The sequence below is a fragment of the Carassius gibelio genome, chromosome A12 (assembly GCF_023724105.1).
Source record: "Carassius gibelio isolate Cgi1373 ecotype wild population from Czech Republic chromosome A12, carGib1.2-hapl.c, whole genome shotgun sequence".
Lineage (NCBI taxonomy): Eukaryota > Metazoa > Chordata > Actinopteri > Cypriniformes > Cyprinidae > Carassius > Carassius gibelio.
This window is the reverse complement of record NC_068382.1, coordinates 14,062,359-14,081,776: the sequence shown is the minus strand read 5'-3', so window position 1 is coordinate 14,081,776 and position 19,418 is coordinate 14,062,359. Positions and strand designations below refer to the sequence as shown.

The 19,418-nt window shown below is 39.2% G+C and overlaps 1 protein-coding gene across 1 annotated transcript; it reads right to left on the bottom strand.

Moving 5' to 3' along the window:
• Window positions 1–482: 482 nt before the first annotated feature.
• On the bottom strand, window positions 483–19,254 carry LOC128025225 (vigilin). The gene is made up of 29 exons (XM_052611353.1): window positions 19,138–19,254; window positions 17,311–17,410; window positions 16,200–16,279; window positions 14,961–15,059; window positions 14,441–14,589; window positions 13,172–13,387; window positions 12,882–13,088; window positions 12,585–12,800; window positions 12,088–12,294; window positions 11,895–12,002; window positions 11,292–11,396; window positions 11,009–11,087; window positions 10,537–10,676; window positions 10,343–10,447; window positions 10,124–10,237; window positions 9,741–9,827; window positions 8,587–8,718; window positions 8,265–8,483; window positions 7,935–8,156; window positions 7,638–7,856; window positions 6,836–6,974; window positions 6,619–6,734; window positions 6,429–6,533; window positions 6,076–6,210; window positions 5,808–5,951; window positions 5,497–5,676; window positions 2,638–2,754; window positions 2,382–2,531; window positions 483–2,295 (listed from the first exon to the last, which is right to left on the bottom strand). Exons 4-29 carry the CDS (start codon window positions 15,034–15,036, stop codon window positions 2,203–2,205), a joined length of 3,780 nt encoding a protein of 1,259 aa, XP_052467313.1. The 5' UTR covers window positions 15,037–15,059; window positions 16,200–16,279; window positions 17,311–17,410; window positions 19,138–19,254; the 3' UTR covers window positions 483–2,202.
• Between the last annotated feature and the right edge of the window lie 164 nt (window positions 19,255–19,418).

The window sequence follows — 19,418 nt, the reverse complement described above, 5'->3', positions numbered from 1 at the left end:
AAATCTGCAGCAACTGTGTGATGCTATCACATCAATATGGACAAAAATCTCTGAGGAATGTTTCCAACACCTTGTTGAATCTATGCCACGAAGAATTAAGGCAGTTCTAAAGTCAAAAAGGGGTCCAACCCGGTACTAGCAAGGTGTACCGTGGCCAGTGAGTGCGTGTATCTGTATCTGTACATATTTATGTATATGTGTGTGTGATTAACAAAGTTCAAAAGGACAGCATATATTTAAAATAGAAATATTTTGAAATATTGGAAATGTCTTTCTGACCTTTTGCTCGAATTAAAGTGTCTATGCTGAATAAACATATTAATATATTAAAAACAACACCACATATGTAGGCCTATACTATTTCTGTAATATATAATTATACAATTTATTTAACTAGATTTCATTTTATTTGAACTGATTATCTATTTTGCACTTTTTGACATTTAGGTAAAACTTGAGAAATAAAGAAAAGCAAAAACACATTTCCTTTTCATTGGAATGGGTTTTTATTCAGAGTAGGAAAGTTCTGTCACTGACACGTTATTGCAGTGTTGCATATCAATGTCATCAAATCTTGGTAAAAATATCCTATGGCAATAACTTCTTAAGGCCGATAGTGTTTCTATCACCGGTTGGTTGTAGATGGTTCTTCACTCAACTATGTACACAAGCATACGTTCACACTACATACAACAGTGATTCAAAAGACTCAGCTAGCAGGACAGGGAATGACCCTCAATGTCAAAACATCCAAATTTAAAGGTGAAGTGTGTAGTTTCTGGGCCACCACATGGAATTGCAAAAAAATAATAGGTTTCATGCAATACTTCCCCCTCTATTATCAGCCATCCAAACACACTCATGCCATTGGTTGAGCTAATGTTGCTGTAACAGGCTGGTTGTGATGCTCAAACAAACAGAGCAATGTGTTGAAATGTATTGATAGCGCCACCTATGAATGGCTGCTTACAGCTCTCTCTGTAAATTAAGACATTGATTCAACATTAAAAAATTACACCGATCACCTTTAAGTAAATAAATGCAAATTGAGCACCAGCAATCTGCATGAGTGTGAGTTTGTCAATCATGTTAAAGCAACTGTTAAGTTGCTTTTTACCTTGAAATTCTGCTACTACACTGACTTCTAATAAGGAGAGTGGTTTGTTCATCTAGATTGTTGTCTATCCAGTGTAATTACAATAGTGAATTCCACTCACTTCACTGTAGGGGACTCTAAAGTCGCAAAATAGTTGCTTTATCTTTATCAGTGAAATTGTATGTTAATAAACAGCCATCCAGAGACTTTTAATTTGAATTATGGAAGTATGCATGCTCTGGTTTGAAAAAGGAAATCTTAATTTCCTTCACTTTGGAAAAAAGTCGAAGACAAAGGTGAAGTGGAAAATACTTTTTAACTATAAACAGCAGATTCAAAGACAAAATGTTGAGATTCAAAGTAAATCACACACAACACACACACTGAAAATGAACTAAGACTACGACGCACAAAAAAAGAAAAAGAAACCAAGCATACTGCAAAATAATACCTACTTTTTATGCTTCAAAACCATTCACACTCATCAGTTTGAATATTCAATAAATCAATAAATAACAGACATATAAATACACTAATACGGTATATACAGAAAACAGTTTTAAAAAGATCAGTATTGACCAGCCTTCATCTCTTTTACGGTGTCAAATGAAAATTCAGTAAACCAAGTGCATTTAGATGGATCTCTCTCACACGCACACGCACACACACGCACACATAAAAAGAACAGTAAAAACCATCAAGGACTTAAAAAATAACTCATACACAGTGAACTAGGGGTTCTCTTGCAATAAACAGTCCAAGAAATGGAAAACTTCTGCCTTGTTCTTCAATGCCTAGCCATTCGTCGTCCAGCTCAAGAAAAAAAAAGGTGGATAATGACGGTAATTGCTACTTGAGGATCTGCTTCTGTGATTTCAATCTGGCACAACAGGAACTGAAGTGTTGTGACCACCTGGAGGCAGGTGAGGAGTGCTGAAGAACATCTATCCACCAAATGATAAGGAACTATTCAGGCAAAGGAAGGAGCGGACTGAAGTAACTCCTCCAAGGGCACTAAAGCACCAGGAGAAAGACGAGCAAAAAATATGGAATGTTCTTGTTCTCAAGTGCCAGAGATTTGAGATCCGGAGTGAAATCTGTTTCATTCAGCACTTTTTAGGTCCCCACGCAGATGTCTGTTTCGGAGCTATTCCAGTTCCGAACGTGGGGAACTCTTCGGCACTGCTCATGTCTGGTGCCTGAAAAAGAGCAAAAAGCAAATCGTTAACATGACGATGAGAGAGACAACATGAAATGAAGGTTTTACAGTGGTAAACTTTTAAACCTTGTTGCCTTGTGCATTCCAGGGGGCGTCCCGCACAACAAAACCTTTAGCCAGAGCTTTGTTATCCTCGTCATTTCCTCCTGCCCCCATCGTCTTTGAAGGAGGCTTCATATAAGATGCCATAGTCTCTGTCTCAGTGACGCTCAGCATCTAAGAGGAAAGATGAGCGAGTGAGAATGCAAAAGAATGGAAAACACAGGTGATGGATTTTATCTGTCTAGAAAGAATCATCTGCAGTTCTGCATTCCCAACTCACATATTCTTCTTCCAGGTTAAGTAGATGGTCAATGGCATTATCAACATTCTCTGGCAGTCCAGTAACAGTAACCTTGCTCAGGTCCTCAGAACCTGGCTGAGGAAACCGTATATCAACCTGAAATAAAAAAGATCATTATTAAGGATGATATAAACCAAATATATATATATATATATATATATATATATATATATATATATATATATATATATATATATATATATATATATATATATATATATATATAAGATATTGCCAATTATCTATGACAGAGAATTGTATAGATCAGTAGATAACAATAATTTCAATATGTATTTTTTATTAATAATAAGTATCAATTATTATTATTGTTAAAAGTAATTTTTTTCTAATATTACTAACAACAACTAATAAATAAAACAACAACAACAACTACAACAATAACACTTTATTAGTTTATTATTTTATTATAAGAAATATTATTGGTGATGATTATTTTTTATAACAATAATTATTATTATTATGGTTGTTTTGATGATTCTTATATTATTATTATTATTATGGTGTTAAATATTATTGGTGATGTAATTACTATTTTTAATAATAATAATAATAATAAAGTAATAATAACCTCACACCTTGTGTGAAATTTAAGACCAAACCTGCAATGGAATTATGCATTATATTACACACACACACACACACACACACACACACACACACATATATATAAACACACACACATATATATATAATTTAATGTAAAAAGAAAACAAAATATCATTCCTGTCAAAAATGCTATTTATTATGATATACAGTGAACTTTTCATATCAGCAGACAATATCCCATACAAAATATCCCTGTGTAAAAACCACCAACCATTAATTATGAAGCAATACTTTCAGTTTTCTATCAGCTTTTTATATACTTAATCTTGTTTTTAATATTTACTCCCTACAATGTTATTTACCTTTTTAAATGGCAATATTTTTTTATAAAGAATCTCTCTGCACGGACTCTGGCTCCGAACAATCTCTCTGCACGGACTCTGGCTCCAAACAAATCTCTCTGCGTGGACTCTGGCTCCAAACGAATCTCTACTGCACGGACTCTGGCTCCGAACAAATCTCTCTGCGTGGACTCTGGCTCCAAACGAATCTCTACTGTGCGGACTCTGGCTCCAAACGAATCTCTCTGCGCGGATTCTGGCTCCAAACGAATCTCTACTGTGTGGACTCTGACTCCAAACGAATCTCTCTGCGCGGACTCTGGCTCCAAACGAATCTCTCTGTGCGGACTCTGCGTGGACTCTGGCTCCAAACGAATCTCTCTGCGCGGACTCTGGCTCCAAACGAATGTCTTTGCGTGGACTCTGGCTCCAAAAGAATCTCTCTGCATGGACTCTGGCTCCAAACGAATCTCTCTGCGCAGACTCTGGCTCCAAACGAATCTCTACTGTGCGGACTCTGGCTCCAAACTAATCTCTCTGCGCGGTCTCTGGCTCCAAACGAATCTCTCTGCGCGGACTCTGGCTCCAAACGAATCTCTCTGCACAGACTCTGGCTCCAAACGAATCTCTCTGCTTGGATTCTGGCTCCAAACGAATCTCTACTGTGCGGACTCTGGCTCCAAACGAATCTCTTTGCGCAGACTCTGGCTCCAAACGAATCTCTCTGCATGGATTCTGGCTCCAAACGAATCTCTACTGTGCGGACTCTGGCTCCAAACAATCTCTCTGCACGGACTCTGGCTCCAATCAATCTCTACTGCGCAGACTCTGGCTCCAAACGAATCTCTACTGCTTGGACTCTGGCTCCAAACGAATCTCTACTGCATGGACTCTGGCTCCAAATGAATCTCTACTGCACGGACTCTGGCTCCAAATGAATCTCTCTGCGCGTACTCTGGCTCCAAACGAATGTCTTTGCGTGGACTCTGGCTCCAAAAGAATCTCTCTGCATGGACTCTGGCTCCAAACGAATCTCTCTGCGCAGACTCTGGCTCCAAACGAATCTCTACTGTGCGGACTCTGGCTCCAAACTAATCTCTCTGCGCGGTCTCTGGCTCCAAACGAATCTCTCTGCGCGGACTCTGGCTCCAAACGAATCTCTCTGCACAGACTATGGCTCCAAACGAATCTCTCTGCTTGGATTCTGGCTCCAAACGAATCTCTACTGTGCGGACTCTGGCTCCAAACGAATCTCTTTGCGCAGACTCTGGCTCCAAACGAATCTCTCTGCATGGATTCTGGCTCCAAACGAATCTCTACTGTGCGGACTCTGGCTCCAAACAATCTCTCTGCACGGACTCTGGCTCCAATCAATCTCTACTGCGCAGACTCTGGCTCCAAACGAATCTCTACTGCTTGGACTCTGGCTCCAAACGAATCTCTACTGCATGGACTCTGGCTCCAAATGAATCTCTACTGCACGGACTCTGGCTCCAAATGAATCTCTACTGCACGGACTCTGGCTCCAAACAATCTCTCTGTGGAGACTCTGGCTTACTGGCGTAATTTACTCAAGATGGCAGCAGCCATACTAAGATGCTTTGGCTTCACTTTTCACGTCCATCTTTTTTTTACATTCTATGTTGTAAACAGTCACCAGTTCCATCTTTTTGCAGCAAAGTGACCAAAAATATTTAAGACCTGTCAAATCTGAAGACATTTTATGACTTTTTAAGGACCCGCCACCCTGATAATATTATTATTATGATTATAATGTTACAATTTATGAATATGTGCCACAAAATTTCTAAAAATACATTTAATAATAAATAATAACGATCATTGTTATTTTTACTATGCTACATATCATGACTAATTTAGATGATGATATAGTTTTATCACTATCGACAAATATGTGAAGTATTCTTACTTTGAACTCCTCCATGAGTTTCCGAATGGCTTTGCCGCGTGCTCCGATGATGCGTGCGTGGACCCGCCGGTCCAGCCGGATGTCCTCACTCACCATATCCTGCAGTGCTGCCACAAGCTGCTCTATAGCTGCCCTGGCCTCGTTAGCATTCCTCTCATAACCCGAGATTATAATTACATCCTACAGGAAGACAGAGTCGCGTGAAAAAGGCTGACATGCAAAGAGACAAGCAGGATGACAGGTATGAAAGGTATGAGCTACTTTAACCAGTTTGGGTTAAAGATTGAGGAAATGCCCTTGCGAAAACATACCTGCTGCTCATCACCTTTGTCAGGGAACTGCACATTGACATCATAATCTTTGCGTATTTGAGAGATGACGGCTCCTTTGCGGCCTATAATTTTGGGGTGATATTTTGGGTCTACTGAGAGTGTCACCTTATAGCTTCGTAAGGCCTACAAACAGACAAAAAAACAATATATTCTATTGCAAGAAGTAAATCTCAGATTGTATATAAAAATTTTGTTGTAACAGCATGTTCTCTAATGTCAGCAGAGAGGTGTTGAGAAGAAGTTGTACCCGATCTTCCTGCTCGGCCTGCAGCTCCTTGACTCTCTGCAGCAGTCCCTGTTTGGCCCGCTCCACACTGGCCACCTGTCCTGTGATCTTTATGATATCTGATTGTTGCTCAGGCTGAGGAACCCAAATGTTCACCTGTACAGCACATGACAGTACACAAATTAAAACTATTATTCAGTAAGGATGCATTAGATTGATCACAAATGAAATAGAAAACAGTTCTTTTAAATTGAAAAAAATATTTGACAATATTACAGTCTTTACGGTATTTTTGATCAAATAAATGCAGCCTTGGTGAGCATCAGAGACTCCTTTTGAATGGTAGTACAAATACAATGTCAAAATGTCTCTACCTCATAGTCCTCCATAATTTTCCTTATTCCAGCTCCTTTCTGTCCTATGATGTAACGATGAAGGTCATAGGAAACCTCAACATCAATCGTCACAGGAACTAAAGCCTCAAATTCAAAATGGGATAAAAGAGAATGAAAACAAATCCACCATAAGACTAAAGAGACCGCTAGAATTTCCAGAATTCCTTACAAGTAAAGCTGCACGGGCCATCTCGCACTTTTCGGCCCGTCCCGTCACAATGATGATATCGCACTTCCGAGGAATGAGATTCGTATCCCCGTTCTCTTGAGATGCAGCTTCCTGAGCTGCAAGCCACAAATACAACAAACAACACAGCTCGTAAATATTCTTTTCATCAATAAATAGGACGAAAGAATCTGAACTAATTTGAGTGTAAGAAAGAGACCTGCAGACTCATCTCTGTCTGGAAATTTGATCTGAACTTCATGTTCCCGCGTAATTTGTTGTATTTTGCAGCCTTTGGGTCCCATGATGGCTCTGTGGTAACGCTGAGGAATCAACACCTCCACATTCACCTGTGATTCCTGATTACACATTAGCAGATAATGACAATCAGAAATCATTCTAACATGCTTTCTAATATTTTTGTGGAAACCATGATACATTTTTTCCCCCAGAAATCTCTGATGAACAGAAAGTTCAAAAGAGCAGAAGTTATTTGGAATATATATTTTTAAAGTGTACATTACTGTCACTTTTGATCAATTAATTACTAATTACCAGAGTAACCCCAAACTGCAAAACAGTAATGTACCGTATTTTTTGGACTATAAGTCGCACCTGAGTATAAGTCGCATCAGTCCCAAAATACGTCATGACAAGGAAAAAAACATATATAAGTCGCACCGGACTATAAGTCGCATTTATTTACAACCAAGAACCAAGAATTCACATTACCGTCTACAGCTGCAAGAGGGCGCTCTATTCTGCTCAGTGGTAGACTACAGGAGCACTGAGCATCATAGAGTGCCCTCTCGCGGCTGTAGACGGTAACGTGAACTCTTGGTTCATTTCTCTTGGTTCATGTCAAATTAATTTTGATAAATAATTCGCACCTGACTATAAGTCGCAGGACCAGCCAAACTATGAACAAAAAGTGCGACTTATAGTCCAGAAAATACGGTATATACTTTTCATGGTGGAAAAGTCACTGCAATATGTATACATGGACTGGATTTGGAACTCACAAGATCTTGAACAATCTCCTGAATGCGTTTCTTGGCAGCGTCAACACACTCTCTGGGTCCTTTGAGAGTGATATTGTCACTCTGTGTGCCAGTGCGAGGGAAGCTAACAGCTACACCGCCATACTCCTCCGCCAACTCTCTCAACACCTGCCCTCTCCGACAGACGAAGTGACGGTGATGCCGGGGGTCCACGACCAGACTGTCCTCTATCACATCATCCTGAAATAAAAGCACAGATGAGGAGGTGCATTCAAAGAAACACTAACTCAAATGCTTTTACGTTTTTTTCTGTCATACCAGATTTTTTATGAGGGTCTCCAGCTCTTTTTGGGCAAGCCATACAGCCTCCTCTTTACCCATGATGGTAATGTGCTCCTGTTCTGGCTCATCTGGTGATGGGAAGATGATTCGTGCGCCGGTTCGATCCCGTACCCGTCGGATATTAGCTCCTCCTTTGCCTATCAGGAACTTGTGATACTCTGGCTTTGCCTGGATCTCCACTGAGAAGTTGTTGACTTGCTGATGGGACAAAAAAAAAAAAACTTGACTCCAAACTTTGAAAAGTAGTTTTCTGCACTGCTGTCTTTTTTGCTTTTTTTTTGCTTTAGATCTTCTCTCATTACTGACCTTCTCCTCCGCCAACTGCAGCAGTTGTTTCTTGGCTCTCTCCACCTCCTCTGCAGGACCTCGGATAGTGACCTTGTCCAGCCCTGAGCCCTCCGCAGGAAAGTGGATGTGAACACCCCCACACTCTTCCATCACAGAGCGCACCAGACTGCCCTTGGATCCAATCAGAGAGTTGTGCAGCTTGGCTGGGATGGAAACCTCAGCCTCCTTCAGGTTGGCCTGGGAGAGTTGAAAAATCAAGAGAGAACGTGTGAGAGAAGATAAACGTAGAGCATTGAGAATTACACCCATAGCACATTCCCTAGCTTCCTGTTTCTCTCACCAGCTCTCTCTGAATGGCGATGATCCGATCTCGTGCGGCTTCACAGCTGCACTTCTTACCAGTTATTACAATCATCTCCGAGTTGCTGTTCTCCATTGGGAGATCAATCTTGGTGTTGGTCTCCTCACGTATCTATATAGATTTACACAGCAACAAAAATGTATCTCACTGAAAACAAAACAACTAAATTAGAACAATATTTACAAAAATAAATAAACTGTACTGTGATTATTTCTTCAGATACTGAATGTTATTTTTTTATATTTGGTGGCCACACCACAATACTCCACCACCAATGCTTTTAGTGCTTTTATGGTCCTTTTTCCCTAAATTTCTCATTATGAGCAATAGTTTTTATTGTTTACTAGAACCAAAATTGTTATATAAAGCTGAACTAAAATAATGTATAAATTAGTGCTGTAAATTTTCCTTTAATTATTCATAATTACTTGCATATGAATATATTTATATTGTTATAATTTCATATTGAATCTCAGACACTGGGCGCTAGAGGCTGACTCCAAAAGGGAGTAAATCCCATAGACTCCCCATGTTAAAATGCCAAATTTACAGCAGAAAAAAACATGTTTACAGTCTAGCACAAAAAAAGATTTTGGTCTATATAGCTAATTTTGCCCTTCATGACAACTGTGAGGGAGGTAAATTTTTTTTATAAATCATCCGTTTAAATTTTATTAAACCTTAAAGTTCTGCATAATTAAGGGCGTGGCCACTTGAGTGACAGGTGGATTGCTGCGGCTGGCACCGCTATTAAGGTAGGAGGGTGTGGCTTCAGCAACCAGCTCCCGCCTTTTTGCCAATTTTTTTTCCCGCCATCTTGCCCGCTCCGCCCACTTTGAGCTTCAAAAACGCTCTTCAGAAAACTCTGAGTGATGTCACGGACACTACGTCCATGTTTTTATACAGTCTATGTTCTTATTGTGCTTGATAGTGTGTTTATATTGTCTACTGTAACATTACCCAAAGTATGCCAGGAAAACAATGGAAGCTGCATTATTTTCCTTGAATATTTTTTTAACTTCAACTAACTGAAATTAAAAGCAATATTAATTTTTGGACTGAATATGTCAGCTTTACAAAAAAAAAAAAAAAAAAAAAAAAAAAAAAAACAATAGCTGTCTTTGTCTCCTCACCTTTTTGATGTTGGCTCCTCCTTTGCCAATGATGTTTTTGTGGAACTGCTTGTGGATGGGTACAGAAATTGAGAAGCTGCTCTCAACCTAATAACATAAACATAATTATCATTTAAAAACATAATATAAAAAAAAAACTAAACCTCAATGCCATTCAAAGACTTAACTTCCCAGCTTGTTCAACAGATGATTTGACTTTAAAACAAAATGCGCTTTAACTACAATAGCACTGGAGGAAGTTGCCATCCGTAGGCTGAGTATGATAATTTCATAGCTGTCTGATCTCATATAACAGCTGCTCTTTTTGTGACCTTGCATTAGTCACGAAGCAAATGTAATTTGAGAGCAGGAAGGAATCAAGAGGAAATCACTCAGAAATATACCAGCTCAGCGATGAGTTTCTGCAGAAACTTTGCACATTTCTCCACTTCGTTTTTAGGCCCTCTGAGCTGTACTATGTCACTTTTCTGTTGCTGGTCTGGAAAGATGATAATGACCTGTGGAAATGAAACCATCTGTATGAAATCATCTTTCATGTAACGTGATGAATGTGCAGCAGAATATAGATATTGGTGTGTTTAACAAAATGAAGCAGTGAGCACCTCAGGGAACTTGTCCCGTACTTCTTTGATCTTCTCTCCTTTCTGTCCAATGATGGCGCGGTGAAACTTCTGCTCTATTATCAGGTCTTTTGTGCGTTCATTTTCCTAAAGTATCAAACATGCCAGAAAATGACATCTTAAACCATGCGAGCTTCATAATGTCATAAGAGTGTTTTCCATAAAGTACGTCTCACCATACGTTGGGCCATGTCCATCAGTTCCTTGCGAGCGAGCTGTACTCCCTGAGGATCACCCTCAATACGAACCAGCCCACAGCGCTCTGAGTCCTGAGGAATCCGCACTGATACCTTATACTGCTCCTTTATCCGATTTACTGGGAAAAGCACCAAATAATTCATTAATCTGCTCTGTTCACTAAACGAATGAACTTTACTGTAACAAATATAATCTTGATAATTCAAAGGTCTCATAATCAGATTAAGTGTGCAACACAGTCGTCCATTTCTCCCAGGTTCTGTGGCAGTGGCAACACACAAACTGTTGCATACTGACATTGTGCTCTGCTTGTAATCAAATAATGTGTAAAACCACAATTTGACTATTTGAACATTACTCTTCTATCTGTGCTATGATTGGTTTCTATCCAGACATCCAAAACATGACTAAAGTTTCAGACTAAGCACTCCATAAAGGGTTTAGACCTACTGTTGGCCCCGTTTTTGCCAATGAGATGTCTGTGAAAACGGTGGTCAATGTTAACCTCGGCATAGTCCATTCTTGCCATCTGGAGGGAGGAAAAGAAAACACTTGAGGAATATACCTAAACTGTTTCTATTCCACAAATACAGAAACCTGAAGAACGAACCATAACTGAAATTTGACAGATACGAAGCAACCATTTTTAGCAACCAGATGTCCCATTCGATCTTCGTTTTTAAACAACAACAGCAAAAAGCCTGATAGTAAGAGATCTGCTGGGTTCTGTTACCAGGTCTTTTATGATCTCCTGTATCTGAGCCTGGGCTTGTTCCACCTCCTCCGTCGGTCCCTCCAGACTGATACGTTCCTCTCCATCAGTAAACTCTATATGCACCTGATGATGACAAACAGCCACATTTTATCCAACACCAGTAATACCCCACTCATGAATATTTTAAGCTTTCATGTATCTTGAAAAAGGTGGTTGCTGACAAATGGCTTAATAGGACTATAGAGGTTGAATGAGACATCAAAGAACATCACACTATACAGGTAAACTCATCTACTCATGGTGTTGTGTTTCTACTTGCACTCGTGAATATTCTAACTCAAACTTTTAAATGTGAAGATTTTAAATAAAGTTTGAAAGAGTTGACAGAAGCTTACTGGTGATGACACTGAAATGTAGTACGTTTATAGCATTGTACTTCTGACGATTGTATTTAGGCTTTAAAATGAATACGTCTGTGAAGATTATCTTGACAAACACTAAATGTAGGAATCATACACTTTTGTTGGTCACAGAGCTTATTCTCTGAAATAATCTGAAAGGCAATGTAAAAATCCAGCACTCCTCATTTCAGAACAGACTTCTCATTTCAATTCTCTATACCTTAGGCAGCTGCTGAGTAATGCGACTGATGTTTTGTCCTTTTTTGCCAATGATGAAACGATGGAGCCAAGCCGGAGCAATCACTTCCACCACGATCACACTTTTAGCCTGCAAAACACACAGGTGCAATGTAAAAAAGCTGCTTTTGCATGCATTCTTGTTGAAAATAAGGCCATACAATGGCAAAACTGACCTTGGCGTACACCTGCGTGAGAGCCGGACCCAGCTTGTCCGGTTCTCCTCTGAGGATGATGGTCTCAGATGCGGAGTCCAGAGGGGGCATCTCCACAGACACACCAGTATTCTCCAGGATTTCCTGCAGGGTGTTGCCTTTGGGGCCTACTATGTACTTATGTTGTGACTTCTTCACCTCCACTGAGATCGTGGTTGTTTTTCGTTTCTGCTTGTGCAAATTCAGAAGGAGGTCAGGAAATGTCACGAGATGCATGTTTTTGAAATACAAAGACTGCCTTTATTTGAAAAATACACTAAAAATCCTAATATTGTGAAATAACGGTTTCCTATATTGTGTTGCTTAATATGTTTGTGGAAACTGTGAATCAATTTTTTTGTATCAAACAGGATTCTTTAATGAATTGAATGTCTTTGTTGTCACTTATGATCATTAAGTGTCCTTGCTTAATAAAGGTATTAATTTCTTAGAATTTTTTTTTTTTAACAAATTCTCACCTTCTCTTCATAGATGGCCCGGATGCGGGTAATCGCCATGGCAACTGCCTCCTTCTCGCCGGTAATGACAATCTCATCTTTGGGAACGCTGGGTGGCGGGATGCTAATACGAGCTCCGGTCTCTTGACTGAGTTCTTGAACGAGTCGATTATATGCACCAGCGATGAACGGATGAAAAGCCTTCTCAAAAGACAAACGTTCCACGGCCCGTTTATCCTAAAACAAACAGTGAAGTCATAGTGAGGCTCAGTTAGAAATGAAACACAAAGCCTCATCTCATCTAGCGTTAAAGATTACCTGCTCAGCAGAGATGAGCTGGATTTCATGGCGAGCTTTCTCTATGCCATCCTTGGTGCCGGTGATGCGGATGTTGGCGTTGGGATCGTCAGATCGGGGGATGGCGATCTTGGTGGCTGTTTTCAGCTCCAGCTCCTGCAACTTCTCCCCGTTCTTTCCGATCACAAACCGATGATGTTCTTTCGGAATAAGCACAGTCGCTGAAGCCTGAGAAGTTCAGTATTGAAATACAACTTTTAACACGGAGAAAAAATTAATTGACTACGAAATGACGAGCACCTGACGAGCACCTGAGTCTGCAGTCGGGCCACAATCTCCTTCCTGGCTTTCATAACCGAATCCAGTTTTCCAGTCACCATGATGGAGAGGCCTTGGTCCTTAGCAAGGGAGAGTTCGATATGTGCCCCAGTCTTTTGCATGATATCCAGGCACACTTTCGCCTCCTCACCTTCACCAAATTGACTGTTGTCTTTATACCGCCGCTCCTCCAAAGGGACATGGAACACCTGAAGGTGCAAAGGGTGAGGAAGTTTGACAGGCCCTCAGTAACAATGAAAAGATATGGTGGCTTGACAAGCAGCTTACCCGGGGGCCATTTACACGAAAACGTTTTCAGTCATAAATGAACAAATTTATGTGTTTTGCCTATTCGTTTACATAACAACTGCATTTTGGGGACTGAAAACACATATTTTTGACACCACCATTATCATTTCCGTTTCAACACCCAAGACAGGAATCTTTGAAAACACTGAAGACATGCGTGTGTGTAGTATGTGTTAGGTATGTAGACATGCGCAGTGCGTGTCGATTTTAAAAGGCAAGTGCAAACAAACATACACAACAACGGTGGAGTACATGGTACTGGTGTTGCTGCTTATGATCTTGTTAACGTTTCCTTAGCAAAGTGTGGATTTACTTCACCAATATTACAACCAACAGCGGAGACACATCACATACAACATAAAATTGTCACTTCTCTACAGGTACTGTTTACTAACAAGTAGGGGTGCGCGATAAATATCGTCCGATAATTAATGCGCATCTCATCAGTAAAGCCAGTTCTCTAATCAGCGGTAAATTCCATCAGGTGGTGTGATATCACATAGAGCAGCTTTTACTTCACGGAGCCGTTGTTAACCGACTAGCTGCGCAAATCCACGTTCATTATCAGCGTTTATTTGCGCAGCTAGTCAGTTAACACCGGCTCTGTGTAGTAACAGCTGCTCTATGTGAAATCACGCACCTGATGGAATTTACTGCTGATTAGAGAACCGGCTTTACTGATGAGATGCGCATTAATTATCGGACGATATTTATCGCGCAACCCTACTAACAAGGTGACAGCGCCACCTACTGGCCTGGCATACTTAATACAGCATTTTTAGACGTTTTCGCAGATATGTGTAAACGCAGATCGCTTTGAAAATGTTGTCGTGTATAAATAAAAAAAATTAAAAACACAAGGGAAAAATGTTTCCGTTTTTTACAACATGGTTGTTGTGTAAACGTAGCCTCGGACTGAAAAAACCTTCTATAGAGGATTATATATATGTTACCTGAGTGATAACGGAGGCTTTGATGGGTCGGATTTTGCTCCAGGCACCTGCCGGCTCACCGCTCTTCTCACCTGGAGTGCCCTTGTCCGGCAAAGGTGGAAAGGCTTCCAGATAGGTTGGTATATATGCTTCGTCTTCTGGTCCTCTACCTATTCACAGACAATAAGAAAAAGAACTGTAAAATGTACACAACAACTTTTCTTTGAATTATTACCTCTGCTGTCACTGTCAAAGATCATTGTGACACACTGACAACTAGCAAACAGCATGAGTGTTCACCCATCAGGGATGTGTTCGAAATCAAAGAGATGTGTCTAATACTACCTTTAAAACTGTTCCTGTGTCAATTCATTAGTTTATATTATCTTTGCCGCTACTTATTAAGTATACTAATATTTGTACTAGCATCTTTGAATTCATTGTTACATCTATTCCTGCCATGACAAAAAAAAAAAAATAAAATCATATGTATTTTTGTAGAAGAATAGTTTCAACCCTAATTCTGCGGCAGTCATCATACCCGTGATCTCACTGTCCTTCAAGCCACTGCGGTGCTCCGCAAAACTCTCCTGAGTCAACACTGCCACAGAGCTCATGTTTCAAGACCTGATCCGCTATCCTGCAGAGAGCAGGAGGAAGAGGAGGGACATGTGGAGAGAAAATACAGACAAACATAAATATAACAGCAGAGAATATCTAGGCCAAACACACAGCCTTCAATAAAACTAACTGAAAGAGCATAGCAGTAATAGACTTCTTTCATCTGAGTGATGCTGAGCTCTATTCTCAGCGGTTTCAGCAGCCCAGCAGGGCCCCGGCACACACTGGCATCTCCCTGAGCCCAGCAGCATCTCTCTCCACCTGAGCTCTCCAATTAAAGATGCTGCAGCTGTGAAATCTGACGAAAAGCCTCGTGTGAGCTTGACTAATGTAACAATTATTGATCGTTGTTTAAAATGATAGGCTAACTGTTTAAACTTGTTAAATCTTTTAGATGCCAAGGACACCCAAATATCATCATATTTGTCCAAGGGACCCTAATCTAAAATTTCAAATGCATTCTTGTATAATTTAATTTCAATATTGTTTAAAAAATAATTAGGTGTCTCATTAATACATATTTTTGATGTAATATTTATTTAGTAACTTAAATATTTTAATCACGTTTTTATTCATTTAATCAAACTTATTTTAATCAAATTTGTATTTATTTAAACTAAAATAAATAAATGAAAAAAATAAACACATTTTTTACTTTAATCTAATTTTTACATTATTTTTCTTTAAACTTTTCCATGGACCCCCAGCACTCCTTTGCAGCCCCCTGGGGGCCCCCAACACCAGATTGAAAACATCTGGTCTAAACCAGTGGAACTGTAAAGAAGAAAGATGTGACGATGAAAATTATTATACACACACACACACACACACACACATATATCATTTTACATTTACATTTAGAAGACACTTTTATCCCAAGTGACTCACAAATGAGGACAATGGAAGCAATCTATCTATCTATCTATCTATCTATCTATCTATCTATCTATCTATCTATCTATCTACTGTATCTTCTTACACTTAAAGTCACAATTTCTGTAAACAGTTTTCTGAAATTTTCACTGCAGCTTATACACTGCGCATGTGCATTAAAAACAAGCTCTATTAAATTATGTAAATGCATGCAAAATTCTCATTTATCAAATATGCTTATCAGCTTAATATCACAATCATGCCAAAGCCAGAGATTTTAACCCACCTGCAAAGGGTCGAAAACCAGAAAGTCCGTCCAGGTGGATCCTACTGAGAGCTGTTCAGTGTTGGTCTGTTTGTTCAGCCCTATGTGGGTGAGGTTAGCAAAGAGGGTTTGTAACCAGCCTTATGATAACATACACAGCATAAAAAAAAAACATATTGTGGCAAGCCCTCTGAGGTTGACTGGAAGGGGGCCGAGTCACAGTGGTCTGTCCTGTGGGAGGCAATAGCTAGATGTGGTGCTAAGGATAGGCTCCACTTCACTCTCAGGTGACTAGGTATCTAATTGGTGTGTGGGTGTTTGTGCTTACTGTAATGTGTTGGCAAAAATACACACACGCATTGTATTTACACATGGGATTGAAACATTTTACACATATTCATCTTAACACTCATTGAGACAGCAAACTGCCCATGTAGTAGAATAATACATGTAATAAAACAGATATGGGCTAAATAGGCTTGCCAATATTATCTAATATTATGAGGATCTGATTGCCGAGTGTTACTTTGTCTGCTTTTGCAGTGATAAATTTGTAGGGAAAAATGCCTTGTATACTAAGGTTTTCACAGCTTTTAAGTCTTGAGGGACCTATGCAGTCCACAAATATATATATATTTTTTTACAAAACTTGCATGTTCAGTACCAAAACAAACAACAACACAAACAATTATCGAGATCTCCTGTCTATCTGCATACTGTATAACATGCATATATCATGCAGAATCCATATAATCTGCAAGCTCAGTGCAGTGTAAACAAATACTGGAGCAGGCTAACAACACTGCCTGACATATTACAGCGCGTTAGGCAATAAAAACGGCTGTTAAAACCTCGATTAGCAAAGTGAGGGAGAAATACATTCGGTATCGTGGTGATAGTCTTGGTAGTAAATGTTCTAGACTGCAGAATATATATTCAGGATATCTGAGTTTAGCTGGCCAGCTAATCTGCTAACGTTACATGTAACAGCTCGTTAGCTACAGAGCTTCTGTCTTTTTCTGCTTTAAATACGATAACGTTAATCTGATTGCACAAAACGCGGATGTGTACATTCAGTCAACAAAACGTTGCGATTTGAAGCACGTCTACGGAAACAAAAGCAACTGATCACCTTATCAGACGGAAAAGCCTAGCCGCTGGTCCGCTGACAGTAAACACTGCTGCTGAGAATCGACTCTCCAATTGAATCGAATCTTTGATTCATGAGATATCTGTAATGATTCAGAGATATTCTTTTTATGTTTTAATATTTTTTGTGTTTTTGTTTATTTATGTTTTAATTATATTTTATGTCGTAATCAATGTTGCATTTAGGGAAACAGATCATTATTTTATTAAAAACTATTTTGAATCGTAAATTATTGGTAGGTGTATAAATGCTGTTGGATTGTACTGGATACTGGGCAAACCGACAAAGTAACGATAGTTTGCTTTAGATGTATTTGTCTCTTCACATATAGAGAATATAATAGGGCACAGAATATGGGTTTAAACTTTATCTGTAGATATAGACCTACTTTTAAAGTACAGTACGTAGTTTTATAGTTTTGCTACATCACTAAATTTTTTACTTTTCGGAGTGCTGTTTTCTGGTTTATCACGAACAGTGTTGGGTGTATAATATTACTTTTTTCAGTAACTAGTAGTGTAAGGCATTACTCGTCTGAAAATGGTAATATTATTACAGTTTTCCCAAGCTAGTTACTTGCGTTACATTTGCCAGTAGCACCTTCATCACACACAAGGCACACAACACAGAGAACAGAAGGGAAGGGAAGGAGGGCGTGAATGGAACAGTGATTGGTCTGGGTTTGGCACGAGGTATCATTTACCATCACTGATTGGTCGACAGCCGGCAGCAGAGCGGCACGCTCAGACAGATGGGGAAAAATGGAAGCGTCAACAACGGCAAGCTCTTTTTCAGAGGAAGGTTCCCAGCAACAGAAAGCTAGTTTCGACGGGTGGAGATTCAGTAATTATTTTGTAGGAGTGCTCCGATCACGATCGGCCGCTCGTTAATGCGCATCTCAGTAAAGCCGGTTCTCTAAAGCGGTTTATTCCATCAGGTGCGTGAACCATATGTTCATACAACCGTGCCAATAAACGCTGAAAATGAACGTGGATTTGCGCGTCTTCTCAGTTAATAACGGCTCGGTGTAGTAACAGCTGCTCTATGTGAAATCACGCACCTGATGGAATTAACCGCTGATTAGAGAACAGGTGTACTGACGAGCAGTAATATAAGTGAGTTGTGTAAACAGTGATTTATGTGACTTCAATTATTTCTTATTAAACTGAAATCGAAAAGTAAAAAGTATTTTTTGGAAAAACCACATCCTGGTGTTAGTCTTCATATGCTGCTGAATAGTGTTAACACGGATATAGAAAAATAAGGAGTGCAAGAGATTGATTCCTAATGTAAGTTTATTTTTAATTAATACTACAGTAGTTCGGTTCCCTTTACATCTTTAACTACCCGTTAATTTATCAATTGAATGGGTGACCTATCCTCATTAATAGAGCAAACATTTGCCCCCCCTGAGAGAATTGGCAGGAGCCGCCACTGATAAAGACCCTAAAGAACACTCCTCCTTTGAATGTTCTCCCTCCATCTGATGCATCTCAGGCAATCATAGAGTAATTAAGAAAAAAAGATGTAACTAGTAATATAACTAGTAATATAACTAGTTCCTTTCTCCAGGGAGTAATAAAGTAAAGTAAGGCATTACTATTTTTGAGAGTAATATGTAATATGTAATATATTACTTTTTTGAGTAACTAGCCCCAACACTGATCACGAATCAAAGACTGTATTAAAACAGAGTGGAATGAGTGAAAAAAAAAAAAAAAAAAATATATATTTTCCCGGTTGTATATTTTCGAAAGACTTAAAGTAAATCTTGTATCCTTAGTAAAATATTAGATTTTTTCCCCTCACCAATACAAATTGTGATTCGATTCGGGAAGAAAACAATATAAATGTAGAGTAATTTAGATAAGTAAATTCAGGGTTTCCAAACGCAGTCTCCGCCTGCTTTTCAAAATAAAAGACTGTTCAAGATGTTATTAATTAGAACTATACACGAACTTTATTAATTAGAACTCAAAAATACAAAATACAACTTTATGATTTTTTTTTCAAAACAAGAGACTGTCTTTTCAAGAACGATATTTTTCAGCAATTATGTTCTTACGGTATAGGTATGCTATATTTCATAA